The sequence below is a fragment of the Gnatocerus cornutus genome, chromosome 4 (assembly GCF_029298725.1).
Source record: "Gnatocerus cornutus isolate USDA-ARS CGAHR chromosome 4, icGnaCorn1.1, whole genome shotgun sequence".
NCBI classification, from domain to species: Eukaryota; Metazoa; Arthropoda; class Insecta; order Coleoptera; family Tenebrionidae; genus Gnatocerus; species Gnatocerus cornutus.
The window spans coordinates 5,913,183-5,931,388 of record NC_142236.1 but is presented as its reverse complement, the minus strand read 5'-3'; the positions used below and the strand labels follow the sequence as shown (position 1 = coordinate 5,931,388).

At 36.5% G+C, this 18,206-nt stretch overlaps 3 protein-coding genes and 1 long non-coding RNA gene across 7 annotated transcripts; 1 reads left to right on the top strand and 3 right to left on the bottom strand.

Annotated features, from left to right (window-relative positions):
* Nucleotides 1-358: 358 nt before the first annotated feature.
* On the bottom strand, nt 359-916 carry LOC148176247 (uncharacterized). Its single transcript, XR_015769988.1, has 2 exons — nt 568-916; nt 359-515 (listed from the first exon to the last, which is right to left on the bottom strand). It is a non-coding gene; the product is annotated as an uncharacterized LOC148176247 (long non-coding RNA).
* Nucleotides 917-6,565: 5,649 nt separating this feature from the next.
* Nucleotides 6,566-10,550, bottom strand: LOC148176246 (uncharacterized). 4 transcript variants are annotated; one of them, XM_088033691.1, is made up of 3 exons: nt 10,461-10,550; nt 9,839-10,320; nt 6,566-8,720 (listed from the first exon to the last, which is right to left on the bottom strand). In XM_088033691.1, exons 2-3 carry the CDS (start codon nt 10,003-10,005, stop codon nt 6,812-6,814), a joined length of 2,076 nt encoding a protein of 691 aa, XP_087889817.1. In that variant the 5' UTR covers nt 10,006-10,320; nt 10,461-10,550; the 3' UTR covers nt 6,566-6,811. The 4 variants fall into 4 exon arrangements, with proteins under 4 accessions (XP_087889817.1, XP_087889816.1, XP_087889818.1 ...); XM_088033690.1 differs by having other exon boundaries at nt 10,424-10,513; XM_088033692.1 differs by lacking the exon at nt 10,461-10,550 and having other exon boundaries at nt 6,566-9,675; nt 9,720-9,932.
* Nucleotides 10,551-10,753: 203 nt separating this feature from the next.
* Nucleotides 10,754-13,757, top strand: Uqcc1 (Ubiquinol-cytochrome c reductase complex assembly factor 1). The gene is made up of 5 exons (XM_088033699.1): nt 10,754-10,924; nt 10,971-11,135; nt 11,186-11,428; nt 13,385-13,579; nt 13,629-13,757. Exons 1-5 carry the CDS (start codon nt 10,880-10,882, stop codon nt 13,701-13,703), a joined length of 723 nt encoding a protein of 240 aa, XP_087889825.1. The 5' UTR covers nt 10,754-10,879; the 3' UTR covers nt 13,704-13,757.
* Nucleotides 13,723-18,179, bottom strand: LOC148176244 (sphingomyelin phosphodiesterase-like). Its single transcript, XM_088033695.1, has 8 exons — nt 18,061-18,179; nt 17,737-18,014; nt 17,528-17,689; nt 17,247-17,480; nt 17,021-17,196; nt 14,661-14,864; nt 14,261-14,612; nt 13,723-14,105 (listed from the first exon to the last, which is right to left on the bottom strand). The coding sequence occupies exons 1-8, from the start codon at nt 18,134-18,136 to the stop codon at nt 13,755-13,757; spliced, it is 1,833 nt and encodes a 610-aa protein (XP_087889821.1). The 5' UTR covers nt 18,137-18,179; the 3' UTR covers nt 13,723-13,754.
* Nucleotides 18,180-18,206: the final 27 nt, after the last annotated feature.

The window sequence follows — 18,206 nt, the reverse complement described above, 5'->3', positions numbered from 1 at the left end:
CATTTGCGTTAAAACAGTAATCTCATTTATGATGAAGACAGAATTAGATGATCACAAGATTTCGTCCTTTTTCAGGAAACTACTTTACTTTGATTAACAAATAATTTGTTACAAGGTATTTTATTGTAAGGTACAAAGTTTTAACAGTGAATAAACTATACCAGTGACAATTATAGCAATGTAACACCATATTTTCTACAATAGTAATGAACGAATGTACAAAAATTTACAAATGTATCAGATATTTACACTGTTACAACATGTGTCTGTACTTTGAACATTTATAACAAGTGCAAATAATGCTGGAATATTGTAAGCGTTTGATCGCTGTCATTTTGCTTGTTGGCGATGCGATGAGATTTGGCTTTTTTTTACTAGCAACTCATTTCTTGAACTTTCTTGTAACGAAATGGACACAAACAATTAGGGGCAGCATAAGTTTTTGGATATGTTCTGTGATGGCGAAGAATGAATTTGAGGCCCCTTGGTCCGAGCAAATCGCTTGTCGCTTTCAACTGGAACAATTGCTTCGATGATACTAGTCATTTTTCTTCGCTGAACACTTACCATGTAATGTTGCGGCGACTCTTCATCGAATTCATCAACAAGCAGGGTTTTGCACTTTTAGCAGCTTGGTTACTGTCCGTCAAACATATCCACCCATGTTAGAAGAATCCAAGTGGCATAGTCGTTCATGGTGGTCAACAACACCGTCCAGAACGTTCTGCAATCGTTCTTAATGCTTGCAGCAGAGTACGATAGGGTGTCAATAAGAGTCCTTTACATGTTTGCATCTTTTGGCGGTTCATTGAGAAAAAACAGGTTCAATATTGAAAGTAACAGTCCGTGTTGAAGTACTGCATCATTTTCAGTCTTGTTCGTCTTTTTTCAGTCGTCCAAGTTATTTATTGGTTGTTTAAAGAATTATCCCATTGAAAGAGTCGACCGACGATACTTTGTTAGAAATATCATGTGTGTAATTTTCATTAGAACGCAGTTATAAATGATGTTCATTGTCATTTTGTTTCATTTTTTTCTTGCACTACTTCTTTGACTCGTTATTCTTTCTTAGTGAGAAATTGTCTTGATACCGTGCAAGCACATTTTTCATATGATAATAGAGGGGGTATAGTGGTCCTAGATCGTTAGGTAGTTCGCAAGGTTTGTTGAAGCAACAAATACAACTGGCAACATCATGCACCATATTCAGTTCGAAAACACGAATCTGAAATATCAGATGTAAACAGTGTTCCAGTGTTCCTACAATTTGCAATGACCTTAGAAAATGTAACTCACTATTATGCGATTTTGGTGATCCAAAACCGCTTAGTTGTCGGTAAGTACATGTATCTGATTTCTATATTACTTATACGTCTTGGTATCATTAGTTGGTTTCCTATTCAAAGTTTCATTTGCTAATCTTTCGAAACGGAATATTAATGGTACTGTACGACCAATTTGGACTTGAAAAAACTTTCATGATAACACCTTTTAGCATGGCGGTCTTGAAAGTGTGCAGAATTGTGCCTACATTTGTCGATTCGACTTTGTTTCTACAAATCATAATTGAAACATACGAATTTATTAGTCGCATAGCCACTAAATACCATAAAACTCCGTTTTGACATGGGTAAGCTTGTCTTTGCCGTTGCTCTTGTAGGTTCTAAGCCACTCAACGATACAGCATTCTTCGTTACTTTTGCATACCAACTATACCGACATTCACTTGTAAATCAAGTGATTCAAACACTCTTGTAGGTACAAGCTAGTGCGCACAAATGGCTCATAGCTCAATTCTGCACCAGCATTTTTCGATAGCAGCACTACGTCCTAGATTTCATACGTATTGTGACATTGTGAACCAATTTTGACCTCTTGACTACGGCAGTTCAGATATTGGAGCTTCGACCTTAATCTACTTTGGATTAATGACATTATTAAGCAAAAGAAAAATGTTAAAACTATCTAGTACCATACATTTTATAGGTGCAGTAAAGAAGTTTGCTGAAAAAGGATGAAATCCATCTAATTCTGTCTCCATCATAACTGAAATAACTGTTTTAACGTAAATGCAATCATAAATGAGTCAAATCGCTTCACTGCATACTGGATTTCCATTTCCAATAAACCAGTGACATTTCTAAAGAAGTCGTGAATTCTAGTTGCACCTCATAGCTCATAGCGAACCATGCTGCAATCATTTTTCTGGTGATTACCAACTTTCAACAAGTTTTTTTCACTCACATTTCCTTGTGCCTACGCATTTTTTGCACCAAAACGTTGCCTGATGCATTGTGATTAGTTTCCAATTTCAAAAGATCGAGATAAATCGTTCTGCGCAAGTTTAAATCAATGATTTTTATCATCATGCTCAAAAGTAAACATAACCTCAAATGAGAAATATTACAAATGTCAAGAACGTCACTGACGTCAGCGATTATTGACAGACCGAACGCAGGGATGTCCAAAATTGGGCGTGGGAAATTATTTTTTTCATAGCCGACTATGATTTTGCATCTTTTGGAAATGTTGAGGGTCTTTTTTCTCTTTTTCTCGGCAACTTGACTAGCTAGACGGTTGAGTTTTGGCACACTCGGATAATTATTGATGTTTTATAAAATGACATAAATCTTAACTAATTAAAATTTAAAATAAGACAAGTAAAATTAACATTTTTAAGACAAGGATGACGCTGGTAATGTCACATCATCCTTAACTATTCAAGAAATTATATTTTAAATTTTAGAAAAATCCGTTCATAAATGACAAAGATATTGAGCCCGAAAGTCTTAGATGGGCCACCCTGTATACTTCATTGATGCTAACAGCAATTTTTTTCTTTTTTTGATGTTTTAGAAAATATTAATTTTTTTTATTTTTTATTGTACTTTTAGAAATTTTGAAAAAGTTATCGTTTCACATATTTTTACAATCCATCAGCCTATAAATGTAAAAATGAAAGTGTTGATTGACGTTTATCGTTTTTTTAATATCGTGAAGGTGTTTGACAACAAAACTTCTTTAATTTGTGGTTGCGGAAGTTTATTGTTTTTCAAGTTTTTGTCAAAAAATTTGTGACAGTTTTGTACAGAAATGCTGAAGAAAGTTAAGTTAGGTGTGGAAACGCGTGCAATGATTATCGCTTATCACAGAATCAGCAGAAATATCCGCGAAATCGCAAAAGAATTAATAATATTTTTAAGTGGGCAAATACTTTTGAGCGGTAGTGTAAATAAATTCAAAAAATCGCAATACGCCAGATTGACATTTCTCTAATGCAAATGACAACTTTATATACTCGTATATGGCGAAAACAGTAAAATCTTCATTTCTGTTTTGCGTCATTAGAACGTTATCTGTCATACTCAAGCAAGCTTTATTCTTAAACAATTTTAAACTTTTATTCTGGCACCAAAAATCGTGCTGTAATGAGAAATAATTAAAAATCTCATTTTAGCACGATTTTGTTGTCAGAGTAAAGTCACTAATAATACATTACTACACGTTTTTCTAAGACGATTATAGTAGCACAAATGAGTTTTAACCACGACAAACACAGCGACAGTGCGACAAGTCGTTTTAAAAAAAAGTGGATAAACTATTTACTATTAAACTATTTTCTACTTTGCATCCTGAATGAACTAAAAAAATATATTTTTAACGAAGGGTTTTTGACATAATCGGTTGGTTCCAAATGAATGTAAGGACATTTGTATAACAAAATTTGAATTCAAAAATTAATATCTTTTTTCCAAATTAGGTATGAAAACTTTTGCCTTCTTTAAAGTTCATTATTTTCTCAAAATTAACATTTTCGTATCATTTAACGTGTTTTTAATGTTTAATGATTTTTAATAGTTAGCGATGCTTTAAAAAGCTCCTTAAAACACTGTTTTGTGTGTTGGTACTCCTGTCAATTGCATGTCAAACCTATGAAATTAATCCAATAATAAACGTCAACTGATGACAGTTGACACTTGAATAATGTTTCACTAACTTAAATGTCCCTAATTGCACATTTTGAAACGTTTTTCTAAAAAAGCGTTAAAATAATGCGACAATTGAAAATAAAAACAGTATAAAATACATGTTTCTTAAGACAGTCGAGCGTAACGGCCCATGTCTCATGACACACTTGGTTGAAGCGGTTTCTTTAAACAAATCTGTACTTCGATGAACTTCATAGAAATACAGATAGAACACATCCATTTTTTTTAGATGAAAGATCGCTCTTTGGAGTTAGGAGTTTTCCGAGGATCTTGTCTTGCAGTTGTGGTCTTTAACATACTGGTGGCGGCAACAGTTAGTGGTCAAGGAATCGAAGACATTGTAAGTATTTACCAAAATTTCTTCATATTATTTTTGCCCGGCGCATCCAGCAATTTCGAAAAAAAAATTCACTCTGTTGCAACGTCCTTTTCTTGGCTCTACATTTTTACATGTTTTTATTCATTTTCTTGGCTCTACATTATTACATTTTTTTCACTCATTTCAATCTACCCTTTTTCTTCTTCTTCTTCTGGTAACTTCTGGTAACGCCAACCAGATCAACTACCTCTTTAGGAGCCTCCGGAATTGACCAACAATACCAGAGGCCCCTGAAGACTTCTTCTTCTTCTTCCCCAACGAATAATGACCTTTATGAAGTGTCCCAGAACCCCGCGTTCTATACTACTTATACAGTCATTTTATTTTAGTCGTCAGAAATTTACCAGAAACTCATTGAAATAAAATGGTACAATTGGAGTACTAAAAGCAAGAAATTGTACCTTTTGTTCCTCACAAATTCGTCAAAACCATTGAAGATAGAATTTTCTGAAAACATTTCGGTCAACTACGCGTTTGGCGCAGAGGTATAGAAAAAATATTGTATTTAACAATTAGTTATTTCAGAATTTGTTTCAGCTTGTTAAAACGTTTTGCTCTATTATATCGATTGTCTATGGTCTGCAAAAGTCTAAAAATCGATACCTTAACCACTAAATTAGTCCACGCAATGAAGGAAACAATTTAAGAAGAAATTTTTATTTGGGGATATGTACTGGTTCGTTTGCTCATCTAGAATAAGTAGTGAAATGTTTTCCGCTCAATAGTGAGAGATCCACACCGAAGCGTTGATCGCATAGAGATCAAAAACAATAATGAAATTTTGCATAAGACGGTATTCGAATCATTCAAAATGAAGTCTCATTCTTAAGTGTATAATAAATTTAACCAAGAAGTTTTTTAAATTTTCTTTCTTTTGCATTTTTGACTTGAGCGACAATCGTTCTATTTTTGAAAGAATAAACAAATAATGTGCGAACAATTAAAACAACTAGGATTAAAAATTAACTACGTTTGTTATAATTTTGTACTTATTTAAGATAAAAGTTTAAAAAGTCATTCTTGATTGCATGAGCAATAAATGTCATGAAAAGAATTTTTAAACGCGTATCTTACAATGTTTTATTTATTCTCCATTTCTAATTTGAAATGATCTGTCATCAAATGACAAAATAAATAAAATTTGATAGATAATTTGTCGTATCTAACAATAAGCAAAAATTAAACGGCTATTTTTTTATCCAAAATTTATTCAAAAAACATTACTATTTGCACGATCGTAGAATATTTTGTTTTATGAAATTGTTAAAATTTAACAATAACTATTTATTGATGGTATGTCAAAACTTTACTTGCTCGCTGCGCTCGCCCTAAAGGTTGATTTCACTAAAAAAAGAGTGCCCTTGATTTAATACGCACGGTTGAATTATATTTAAATAAAACAGACTTTGAAGTGCCCTTGGTTCGTTACGCACGGTTCAATTAGTTGTAAATAAAACGGTAACTGTGTAAAAAATATTGTGCCCTTGGTTTGTTACGCACGGTTGGCAGAAAGAAATCCACTAAACAAAATAGCATATACCTATACTTTTTCCGGTGACGTAAATATCGGTTTCATATGTAAAGATTCTTGCGAAATCTATAGAAATTTATGTAGAAAATTCAAGAAAAATCGAGAAAATTTAAACCGAACTGAGAAATTATCTAGGAAATCTATAAAAAAATTAGTGGAGAAAGTCGAAAATGGAGAAAATCAAAAAAAGATAACACAGAAAATCTATTCAAATTTTATCTAAAGTCTAAAAGATTCCAAATAATTTCAAGAAATGAATGCAAGAAACGCTCGGCAAGCCTCGTAAAAAGTTTATTTTCTCAGAAAGGGGTGATGTGCCTACCATTGAGAAGAAAACATTTCAGTTCTTGTTCTAGTTGTGCAAACGAACATATCTCCAAAACAACCATCTCTTCATTTTTTTGAGTATAAATGCTAATTTATGTGAACCAAATATGCAGTTTACGATCGGAAATCTTAATTGTAGACATGTAGTAAAATTGTTTAGTATTTGTAGTTGTAACTAAATGTGCAATTTAATGCAAGAGCCTTTGCATCACTTGAACAAGTTGGTAGTACTGCTACTAAACCTGTCATAAGTTCCATATAATCAATGTTTGACAACGCTAAATGACGAACAGAACTACCAACTTAAAGAGGAAATTTTATGAAAAAAAAAACTCAGTGTAGTATTTAATACTTTTATTCTACTTGCACGATGCACAGAGTGTATTTAATCAAAATAACTTTTCTTCAAATATATTCACATAATCTCAACAATCTTACCCAATCTTTTTCAAACACACTCTATACATCAATATGGTTAATAAAAACAATATACTGTCAAGTTTAAGATATGTTCCTAGACACAGAGATTCGTACAACTTGCTTATATAACGACATAAACTATATATCTTATAAATAATCTCATCTCTACTTGCACTCAGTTTCGTCTTCCTCCTCCTTCTCCTCGTCGTCCTCTCCTTTACTGCGCCTCGTGTTATACTTCTTCACAACTTCCGGTTTACTGTGCACCATCTTCATGTGCGAGTTAAAACTGCTCTTCCACCTCGTATCAAACATACAAACTGAACATTTGTACAACTTGGCGTTCTTCGCGCTAACGTGAATCCTCAGATGCAGTTTCAAACTCTCCTTCCACATCGTGGTAAACCCACACCTCTCACACTTAAAGGCCTTCTTTTCCACCTGACAATGCACTTCTTTCATGTGCTTCGTCAAGTAGTACCTCGACTCTCCTTCAAAATCACATTTGGCACATTTGTAAATCTGACTCGAGTTGTGTCTCTCCACGTGCTCCTTGAAGTACTGCTTCCATATCGTGATAAAAGAGCAAATCGTGCATTGGTACATCTTCACCAGGTCCGGATTGGTGTGTTTCTTGACGTGCTCCCGGAAGTACTGCTTCCATTTAGTCTTGAACTTGCAACTCGTGCATTTGTAGACTTTATCCGGAACGTCGTGTTGTTTCACGTGCTCGCGGTAGCTCTGCCTCCACGTGGTGGTGAACTCGCAGTCGTCGCACGCGTACTGCTTCAGGAGTTCTGGCGATTGGTGTTTTTTAACGTGCTCTTTGAAGTACTGCCTCCACTTGGTGACAAACTCGCACTCTTGGCATTTGTAAACGGGGATCTGCTCCGGCGACACGTGTTTCTTCACGTGTTCTTTGAAATACTGCTTCCATTTGGTTTGGAATTGGCACTGATTACATGTGAAAGTCTCCACTTCTTCGGCGGCTCCATGGAGTTTGATGTGGCGCTTGAGGTACGTTTTGCTTCGAGATTCAAAAGAGCACTCTGTACATTTGTGCATTTTGACGTTCTCTGGAGGATTGTGGATTGCCATGTGCCCATTAAGACTGTTCTTCCATTTGGTCTTGAACGTACAAATGTTGCAATGGTACAACGAAACTAGTTTCGACTCGCTGTGGATGACTTGGTGGCCGATGAGACTATTCTTCCACTTGGTCTCAAAAGGACACTCCGGACACTTATAACTGGCATTCTCATCGTGAAGTTTGATGTGGCGCTTCAAGTACTGCTTCCAGCGCGTCTTAAAACCGCACTCTGAGCATTGGAAGTATTCGATTTTATCGATGATATCATGGACCTTCTTCAGATGTTGAGCCAGGAGGAACTTCGACTCAGCTTCGAAGATACACGCCGAGCATTTCCATACGCGGTTTCTCTTCGGATTGCTGTGTCGTTTTACGTGCTCTTTGAAGTACTGCTTCCACCGAGTGACAAACTGACACTCGGCGCACTTATACGTCTTCACTGTATGCGGCGCCGAATGTATCTTCATGTGCTCCTTCAAGTACTGCTTCCACTTCGTCTGGAAGGCACAATCCGGACACTTGTGCTTCTGCAGACTCTCCGGAAGATGACTCTTCAAATGCCTGTTTAAGTACTGCTTCCAATTCGACTCAAACGAGCACTTTGTGCACTTATAGATCTTCAACTTCGTATCCCTGACTGTATGTATCGACATGTGCATCTTCAGACTCGTCTTCCACTTTGTCTGAAACTCGCAGATCGTGCACTTGTACATATCCAGACACTCGGGAGTGCTGTGAATGCGGATATGTTTCGCCAAGTAGTTCTTCCACTTGGTTTTGTACGAGCAGTTCTTGCACTTGTAGAGTTTGACGAATTCCGGGGAACTGTGCGTTTTCATGTGGCCACGAAGACTGTTTTTCCATTTTGTGCGAAAGGGGCAGACTGTGCAACGGAAGCTTTTGTTCGGGTCTTCACTGATTGGTTCTTCCTTGACGGGTAGCAAGGGGGAGTCAGTCTCTTGGGGGGCGGGGGGCGGCGAACACCTGAAAAAGGTGAGGATTCATTATATGGTTTTTAGGTTAATTCCTGACGTCATGACCAATAAGCATCAGTCCGTGAGTTTAATAACATAAAACGATCGCATGACGTCGTAAACGATACGCATGGAAACATGCGTGACGTCATAAAAAGCATGCATGACGTCATGAACAACAAGCATAATGTAATGGAGAACACGCTGACGTCATAAGCAACACGCATGCGCAGTTCATACAATAACTGAATCAGTCTGTGCATTTGTTAAATGAAAGCCAAATTGATGTTTCAACAGTCCGCAAGTCTAATTACCCAAAATTATCGCATGAAGACGTGAAGAATACGCATGAGGTCGTAGAGAACATGCATGACGTCATGGAGAGCATGCATGATGTCATGAACAATAAGCATGATGTAATGAAAAATATGCTTGATCTCATGAACAACACGTATGCGCAGTTCATATAGGGCCGGTTTACAGAAGCTAAGTTAAATCTTTAATTTCGATCAAATACTTAACATCAAGTTAAAGTGACATGTGATGGTTTTTCCACCAATCAAATGTCAGCAATCGCCAAATGATCACATGACGTCAGGAAGAACATATCTGACGTAAGGGAGAACATATCTGACGTCACGGAGAGAATACATGACGTCATAAATAACACGCATGCGTTTAATCAGTGTGCGAGTTTAATTACATAAAGTGACATCGTGATCTTTACAAATTTTTATAATAATTATGATAAATTGTTGAAAATTTGGCATTATTTAGATTAGCTTGTTAATCATGCATTGCACAACTTTGATGTTAATGTGATTAGAGCACCTCATGCAATAATTTTCTCAGACACCCTGTATATAATAAAATCTTTTTTTTTTCAATTCCTAGCGCGCCCATGTCATTTGTTTTGTCTCCTGGAATTCTTCAAGTCTTAAAATATCTAGAAATAAATATTTCATCTTATCTAAAAGTAAACAAATAGTTCTTGAAGATGTCATCTTACCACTTTTGGTCTAACTAAGCTGCCGACATGCAGTTCTAATAAGCAAAGCTCGTCTTAGTTCCCAAATGCAACAAGTACAACAGCCCCCTTGGTAGCACTAGTTCAAACAAATAAAATACCTGTCAAAAAGATTATTTGAGCTTTCTTCAATCTCAGTTTTGATTTCAAGTTTGACAATATCACAATCCACTTCTTCTTCTTCATATTCGATCTCAACATCACTCAGTTGCTCTGTCTTCACGTAAACATTATTATAATCGAAATTTTCTACATTTTCTTTACTCATTTTTATTTATTTCTTCAGCTGTCAATTCCAGTTCTCTTGATGTTTGTTCGTTATCGTCATTCACACGTGTTTTCTTTCACTACTTTTATTTCTTCATTTTCTCGTTTTTGTTCATGTGCCACAGCATTTTATGGATTGTATTTTTACCTTTTTTATTAATCTTGTTTATTAAAAAATAAATAAAACAGAGCGCCATCTGTGCGCTCTGATTGGTCCACACCGGGCGCCAAATTTGAACAAGGTACCATTTTCAATTTTTTTTCACACAACACGGACTTCTTGGTTGACTAAAATCATCTTCATCCATCACGACACCTACAAGAAGGCGAGAATGGTGGTAAAAACGCCACAGAGTGGTAATCTGTGACGGTTTAATTCATCTCAAATGTCAATGTCACTGTCAAATATTTGAGGTTACCTCAGTGACGGGCGTGTTGCACGCTAAAAACACAAACCCGCTTCCATTTCAAATCGTGTTTGTGCCAAACCACACAGTTCTCTGATATCATGAGAACATTTCAAACAGTTTTCGAGTTCGGGCCGCATTTGAGGTTATGTTGCACCAAAACTTCGATTTCCACTACAAATGTTTATTGGTCTGATTCAAAAAATGGCACGAAAAAGCAGAGACACCACAAAACAAAATGAATTGTAAACAAATAACTTTGCCCAACTTTGACTCTCCCGACGACTGATTTTATTAAAAATAGCTCCTTATTTGTGGTTCTAAGAAAGCTATCGGTTGTCACAACCCTAGTGGAAACCGAGCGCTTGCACATGACGCATGACAGATGGCAACTTAACCTCACTTTCTTGTTCTTACGAAACAATTTTCATTTCGCCTCATTAATTCACGACAAATGACCATAACAACATGAACGTGTCCCGATTGTGTTACCTCACTCTTCGCCAGGCCCGGGTGAGTGCCACTTGTCATAAAATCTCGACTTAACCTCAAATTTTAGCCCCAATTTTCGGTCGCGAGGTCTCACAGACTTCGTCGAAATGTGACAATGCCTTTGTGTCATACCCGCGGGGTCTCAAGTGTTGAAACCAAACAATTTCAGAAAGATGAGTCTCTCGTTACCAGAGTACTGAAAAAAATTCCTTTTCTCAACATTCATAAGACTGTAAATAGGTAAGTGAAGCCCCCAATTCCGATCTGACTGAGCCCTTTTAGCGTGTGATGGCCGCCTCGTACTTTCTCTACGAAAAAATCGCCGATAAAGTCGATTATATTGATTTTTTCCAAGAGTTGAATCTGCCAGACACTTTTTATTCATGGTTTGTTGTCACAGAATTACACATTTGGATGTTGTCGGCGCGGGGCATGGCTGAAGGAGATGATGGGAGGCACCTGAGGAACTATTTGGTGGAGGCGCTGTGGAACGACGTCGCGCAGAGGATCAAGCAACTTGGAGGGGTGAGTACGAGGGGGATTTGGAAGAGAGCGCGCTGTGCGAAGTCCCAACTTTGCAGTTTTTTTTATTTTAAGTTTTATTTGAATACAATGAAAAACGAAAATAGAAGGAAAATTTAAAGGGGATCTAAAATATGTACAACAAATTAAATAATACAAAGAGAGGTATGTACAGCATGAAGAAAATATAGATAATCTACGGAAAAATCTAAAGAAAATCTAGAAAATTTAAACAAAACTGTGAGATTGTCTAGAGAATCGGAGGAGAATAATATGAAGACAACGAAAGCAAAATAATAAGAAAATTTGAGGACAGATTTTGAAAAAATCTAGAAGCTCTAAAGCATCTATAAGTTTCAAAAAAAATATAGATACTAAACTAAAATCAGAGACCAAAAACAATCCAAGAAGAATCTAAAAAAAACAGAATTTGAGCAAAATCTAACGAAAGTGAAGTTTTATCTAACTGTAAGAAAAATTGTACCGATTCTAAAGAAAATCTAGAGGATCTAAAGTCAATCTAAAAAGAACTCTCTAAAGACAATCTTGAAAATCCAATGAGAATCGAGGTAGAATTATAGGAAAATTTAATTCAATAAAATAATTTTGCATATTTAATAAACAATGTTGAAAATCCAGACAGAATACCTAAAAAATTTAAATAAACGTATCCGAGCGAAATATAAAAGAGTATCTAGAATTTATAAAATTTAAGTAAATTCTAAAGTGAATTTAAGGAATTTGAGGCAAACCTACACTTTACTTTACTTTAAAATATCTACGAAATCAATCAATTTAAAATATCTAGACAAAATAAAAAGATGTACAGAATCTAAAAAGCATTCAGAAAACCTAAGTAGAAACTAAAATAAATTAAAAGAATTTGACGCAAATCTAGAGAACTGAAAATGAAAAGTATATCAAATCAAAGAATCTTTAGAATTCATGAATATAAAATGTAAAATCAATGAGAATTCAGGAATCCAAAAACACTGCAAAATCTAGAAAATCTTTGGAAAATTAGACATAATTTATAGAGATAATTTAAAGAGAATTCAGAGAATCTAGAGAAAGCAGATAAAATCTACAGTGAATCTAGATATAATCGAGGGAAAATCTGAGGAAAATGTAAAAAGGATTAAAGAAAATTTATAGAATTCGGAGAAAAATCGATAAGAATTTATGCAGTTTGCAAAAATCTAGAAAATTCGGAGAGTATCTAGAAAGTGCAAACATAACCGAGGATGTGACTTAAATTACGTTTAGAAAGTCTTGAAAATCCAATGAGAATTGAAATAGAATACTTGCAGAATTAAAGAAATTTTAAGGAATCCAAACAAAATTCAAAATAATTTTGCATAATTTAGAAAAATCTATTCTAACTGTAGATGAGATTGTTGGACGAACTCCCTAAAGAAACGATTTTTGAAAAGTAAGAAGTACTCGTATCTCATGAAAATAAACAGAATATCTAGAGAATCTAAAGAGCTTTCAGAAAATCTAAAAAGAATCAAAAATGAATTCAAAGGTTTTAACGCAAATTTAGAGATGTGAAAATCTGAAAGAATTCAAAAGAATTGTATAAAATTAAAGAATCTTGGAAAAATAGAGAAAGCACATAAAATCTAAAATGAATTTAGATAAAATCGGGGAAAACAAAAAGAATTCAAAGAAATTTTAGAGAATTCATTAGAAAAATCCAGAAAATTCAGAAAGTATTTAGAAAATTGAAACAGAATCGGGAATACTAGAAAAATCTAAAACGAAAATTAGAATGAAGAGAAATCTAAATTTAAAATTATTCAAAATTGAAACTCAGAGAATAAAATTCTAGAGAAGAGAGAGTTAAAGAGGATCAATGAAAAATCTCCTTCATAAGGGGCCTATATTTTCTCATGCCCTAATTCAGCTTCGGGTGAAATTCTATTTTTCACATATTTGTCTTCATGGGGGTTGTAGGAGTCGAACCCTGTAAGCGCCCGGGAACAAGTAGCGGAACTGGCGGAACAGTTACAGGCGGCACTCATAGCCTACGACGAGGGACTGCAAGGGGACGACACAATACTCGCGGGGGCGCTGTGGAGGCGGTTTTATCAACAAAAAGAAGTAGATCCTGTCTTTTTAGAAACTTTAGTCAAATACGTGAGGAAACAGGTGAAACGTTGTCTACCAACAAGAAGTTTGTGCTAATTTTGATTTGTAGATGAGACTGTTGGACCACCTCCCCAAAGAAACGATTTTTGAAAAGAAAGAAGTAGAGTGGATACCATTAAAATAATTGTACAATAACTAGTTGATTAGTGAAATAAAATGTTATTTATTTCGAAAGTTACACGCCCATTTTGTGATGATATAGCTTCGTCTTCTTGATTTGTTGGCACTGAAGAGCTTCAATGGTTTCCACTGCGGTTATGCCACAAACTACTTTTCTCAAACACAAATCGTCACATCCAGGCTTTAAAAACACAGGACTATCGCGCCCTTGAAACTTCCAGTACTGTTGAGACAAAGTCTTATTCTTAGGCAAGCGCACCAACAAGTCCTCCAGACTCTCATTTGTTATGTTCTTCAAGCCGTACGCGTCCTTGAAAGAGTACAGTTTGTACCACTCGGGACTTTTGGTGGGATTCAAGTTGGCTTCCGTCAAATTGTACGTGTAGTGATTGTAATCTAGCACTCTCTGGAAAATGACAGTCATAAGAGGGCGGCACTTTACCACTGATTGGTTAATACAAAATGAGAGTTATAAGAGGCGGCACCGCGCTTTACCACTGATTGGTTAATGGCGAATGAGGCGGTACCTTCCTTCTAACTTCACCATTGGTTAATACTTACGAAATTATCTGCATCGACGTCGTATGTGCGATAATTGGGGTTGAACCCAACAAAAGTGGTGAAGCTTCCAGCATTGAAAGCCACATTGATGACTTTCTTCGTGTTATTCACATCCCGAAATAGGCGGAGTTCGTCCAAGTGGGTGTGGCCATTGAATTGAGCGGCTATGATTGGAGCGTACCGTTCCACGATCGCTCGGAATTGGTTGCTCCACTGCTGGAGGCACAACAGTTCTCCTGGTGGTATATGAGACAAAATGTGGACAGTTTCGTTGTTTTTCTCAGCTTTGTCCAAAGTCTGGACCAACCACTTCAGTTGTCCGTAAGGATCTTCATCTTCATATATCAGCCATCTTGAAAAAAACAGTCATTTTTGGTTCTTATGTTGTGGAATTACTTACAAGTTACTGACGAAGCAGACGTTGCTATTTAGGGCTATTATGCGCTGTTTGGGACGTACTAAGACTGTGTAGTAACCTCCTCTTTTAACATCCGCGAGGGCGGCGGAAGGGAGCCACCTCGCCCATTCTGATGCCATCAGGTCAAAGACCCATTGGGTGGAGATGGCGGGGGTGATGGTTTTGTTGCCAGGGGCGTAGCTCCAACTGTAGAAAAGGTGGAGTTTAACGTGGGGGCGGGTCTAGTAGTTATCTAGTCGGATGGTACGGTACCTTGCTGACGTGTGTCTGAGCTTCACGTTTAAACGTCAAATAATTGAAGGAAATTAGGCAATGACAGATATCCAGACATACGTTCACAGAAGAACCGCCAACTAGATAAATAATTAAACTTCAGCTTAGACAGATGTTGCAACCCAAGTTTGACGTGATTCCAACATGTTTTAAAATTTTATGTGTTTTTTGGCCAAATTCTTGCTTTATTGCTTCAAGAAGACAATTTAAATACCCAATGGGTCGTTTTTACACAATAATTCCATTAAAATTAACTTAGTGTTGCAATAAATTTGACGATTGTTTTATTTAAAAAACTTCCATGGTCAGGTCAGGTCAGTCAGGTCAAGGGCAATGTAACAACTGCTCCGATTATTTATTGGAATTTTCTTTAGCGAGCGTAGCGAGCTATCTGCCCCCCAATGCCTGTAGTTCTCTCAAAGTTGCAAGGGCCTCCCGATCATCTCTAGCAAGCGAAGCGAGCTGTATCTCACTTTAAAACTTTCCACCAGGAGCCCTAGCAAATCGGTTCAACTACTGCTTGATATGGAGAGTATAAGATTGCGATCTAAGCGAGCTATATCATTTTAAGAAGTCCTGAGCCCCCAGGGTTTTTTTACTGTCTTGAACTAGCTAAACTAGCAATTTTCCTGCAATAAGTTTGATCCCGGTTGCCAGAGGCGAGCGAAGTGAGCTATATATCTCAACAAGAATTTCTCCAAGAGAGCTGTCTCTCCTTTAAAGTTACCACCAAGACCCCTAACAAAGTTCTTCAACTGCTGCTGGGTATGGAGAGCACAACCTTGCGAGCGAAGCGAGCTACACCCCTTTAACCCTTTAACTGTAAACGTATATGTACGTTTTGCCAATTTTCTCAGAAAATGCAAATGTTACAAATTTGAAATTTTGGGGACAAAAGTAAGCAGATAAGACGAATCGAAAAAGTGGATTCATATTTGCGTGACACTTCCGGTTTTGCAACTTGCTTATTTTAAGTAGAACACCCTATATTTTATTGAGAATTTTTTATTTCTGTTAGACCACCAAATTTGTTAACAAAAGATCCACATAAAATTGAATTGTCACGATTCCAAAGCATGCTTAAAAAACAAAAGAGTAAAAACACTTCTTTTTTCCGTATTTTTAGCAAGAAATATGTGTCCAATACATAAAGTTAACGCAAAATTTTATTGTACGTTTGTATTGTGTTAATTTTGCAATTAACGTGGCGATTTTCAAACAGGTAGATATAGGCTACTTATCTCGGAAAAAAATTTTCACTTCTGTTGTGCAATTTTTTTACAAAAATCAAGATATCTCTGAAATGGTTCAATTTAAGTATATGACATTTACATAAAGTCACCCTTAATTTGAATGTAGAATCTAAAAATGCAATAATATATGGGGTGTTCCATTTTAAATAAGCAAGTTAACTACTACTTCCGGCAAAACCGAATACGTAAAGTGCGGCTCATTGCTATCAGTCCACCTTTAGGGAGAAAATTAGGGGAAAGTTGAATGTAGCGATTTTTGAGGTTAACACGTTGTCAAAGTTGAGTGCATTAATCAATATTTAATTAACAATTTGCTGTAAAAGAAAGATTTCAATAGAGATTCTCGCAATGTTTGGCAAGACGATTAACTTCTACGCATGCCACAGTTGGATCAAGGTCAAACGCTATTGCTGCCAACTATTATTGATAAAAATCGCTAGCGACTGCCAACTTAACTTTTTAATGAGTGGACGGATGTAATGACCTCTGTTATATATATTGTCATTCGGTTTGTCTTATTCGCTAATTTTTATTTCCAAAATTTCAAATTTTCATTTTTTGTAGTTTACGAGAAAAATATTAAAACGTACATAACGTTTATAACAGTTAAAGGGTTAAAAAGTTGGGAACTCTTAAAGTGTTCTAGACTCTCGTTAGTGAGCAAACCGAGCAATTTCCCTGTAATAAGTCTCCGATCACAATTGTCTACGGCGAGCGAAGGGAGCTGTATACATTTCCGAGAATTTCTGTGCCCATAGCGAGCAAAACGAGCTATGTCCCCTTAAAAAATCAGGACTTTCAAAGTATCATACTCACAAATCTGTCGGATGCGGCTCATGGTTCCCCAGAATAGGAAACACTTTGATATTCTTAAAAGTCTCATTAAAATGTTTAAACAACTGCTTGATAGCCGCAGTGTTCCCTTCTTTATCAGTTTCCCATGACTTATGACTTATTATATCCCCTGTATAGTAAACAAAATCAAACTTTTCCTAAAAACACATTCAGTTCCTTCTGATTTTTAACAATAAAAACTAATTACCGAAGAATTATTCAAATAAGTTGTGAAGTTAGTAATGGAGTGCCAAGGAGTATCACAGACATGATAGTCCCCCCACTGCCCGGCCGCCTGCGATACGTTTGTAGCTTTCCCATTGGAACCCTCGCAACAAAGGGGAAGATCACACACGGCTTTGCTCCCAGGGGTATACGAGGGGTCGTAATGAAAATCCGTCAAGTGGAGGATTTTCAAGGGGGCTGCATCAGAAACGCGGTGCTAAAACATCAAAATCACCTTACAAATAAAAATTAGACGTTTCGTACTCGATTGACGTGGTGGTGTCTCCTTCTGTGCCTCAAACTGGTGATATTTACCACCCATTTGTTCGCATGGGGGTCGATGCACCCCTTTGATTGAAAGTAAATCCCACAGATCCTGCTAGGCTCTAGATCCTTCCTGTTATCAAGGATATAAAGGAGAGTGTCCTACAACCATCGTCACTTTCTTTGGACACTGGGTATATGAGTCTTACCATTTCAATACCTACATATCCTTTGCAAGCAACTGAACCCCAGTCTGTGAAAACTTGACATAACTTCTGCAAGAAGTTGACCATGGACTCTTTGTTAGCACCACCAAGCCGGTAGTTGATAATCTGTCCGATGACCAGGTCACAAGTTTGACAAAAAACGTCACTCGCGACTTTTTTGTCTTTGATTTTCTTCACCTGGCCAACGATTTTGGTGAGGTAATGAGAGACTTTACCTGTTCGCAGTGTCTCGACTTCATTTGAAATCGTCTCCGGAAGATCTGCATGAAGTCATGTCTTTATTGAAATTTACTCATCACTTCTCACCTTCGTACGAAACGCTGGAGAGTACCAAAACTGTATTTATTACTAGAATTAAGAAGAAAAAGCCAAGAGCTCGCATCTTGACGACTTCTCGGTTACCAACAGACTGAAAACTTGACCTTTACATTCGTAATCAAAGTGTCAGAGGG

Coding starts and splice junctions, on each gene's coding strand:
- LOC148176246 (XM_088033691.1), bottom strand. CDS start 10,005: ATGAGTAAAGAAAATGTAGAAAATTTCGATTATAATAATGTTTACGTG. Junction 8,721..9,838: donor TCAAATAATCTTTTTGACAG/GTATTTTATTTG, acceptor CACCTTTTTCAG/GTGTTCGCCGCCCCCCGCCC.
- Uqcc1 (XM_088033699.1), top strand. CDS start 10,880: ATGAACGTGTCCCGATTGTGTTACCTCACTCTTCGCCAGGCCCGG. Junction 11,136..11,185: donor TTCTCAACATTCATAAGACT/GTAAATAGGTAA, acceptor GAGCCCTTTTAG/CGTGTGATGGCCGCCTCGTA. Junction 13,580..13,628: donor TCAAATACGTGAGGAAACAG/GTGAAACGTTGT, acceptor TTTGATTTGTAG/ATGAGACTGTTGGACCACCT.
- LOC148176244 (XM_088033695.1), bottom strand. CDS start 18,136: ATGCGAGCTCTTGGCTTTTTCTTCTTAATTCTAGTAATAAATACAGTT. Junction 17,197..17,246: donor CTTATTTGAATAATTCTTCG/GTAATTAGTTTT, acceptor ATGTGTTTTTAG/GAAAAGTTTGATTTTGTTTA. Junction 14,106..14,260: donor ACGTCGATGCAGATAATTTC/GTAAGTATTAAC, acceptor GTCATTTTCCAG/AGAGTGCTAGATTACAATCA.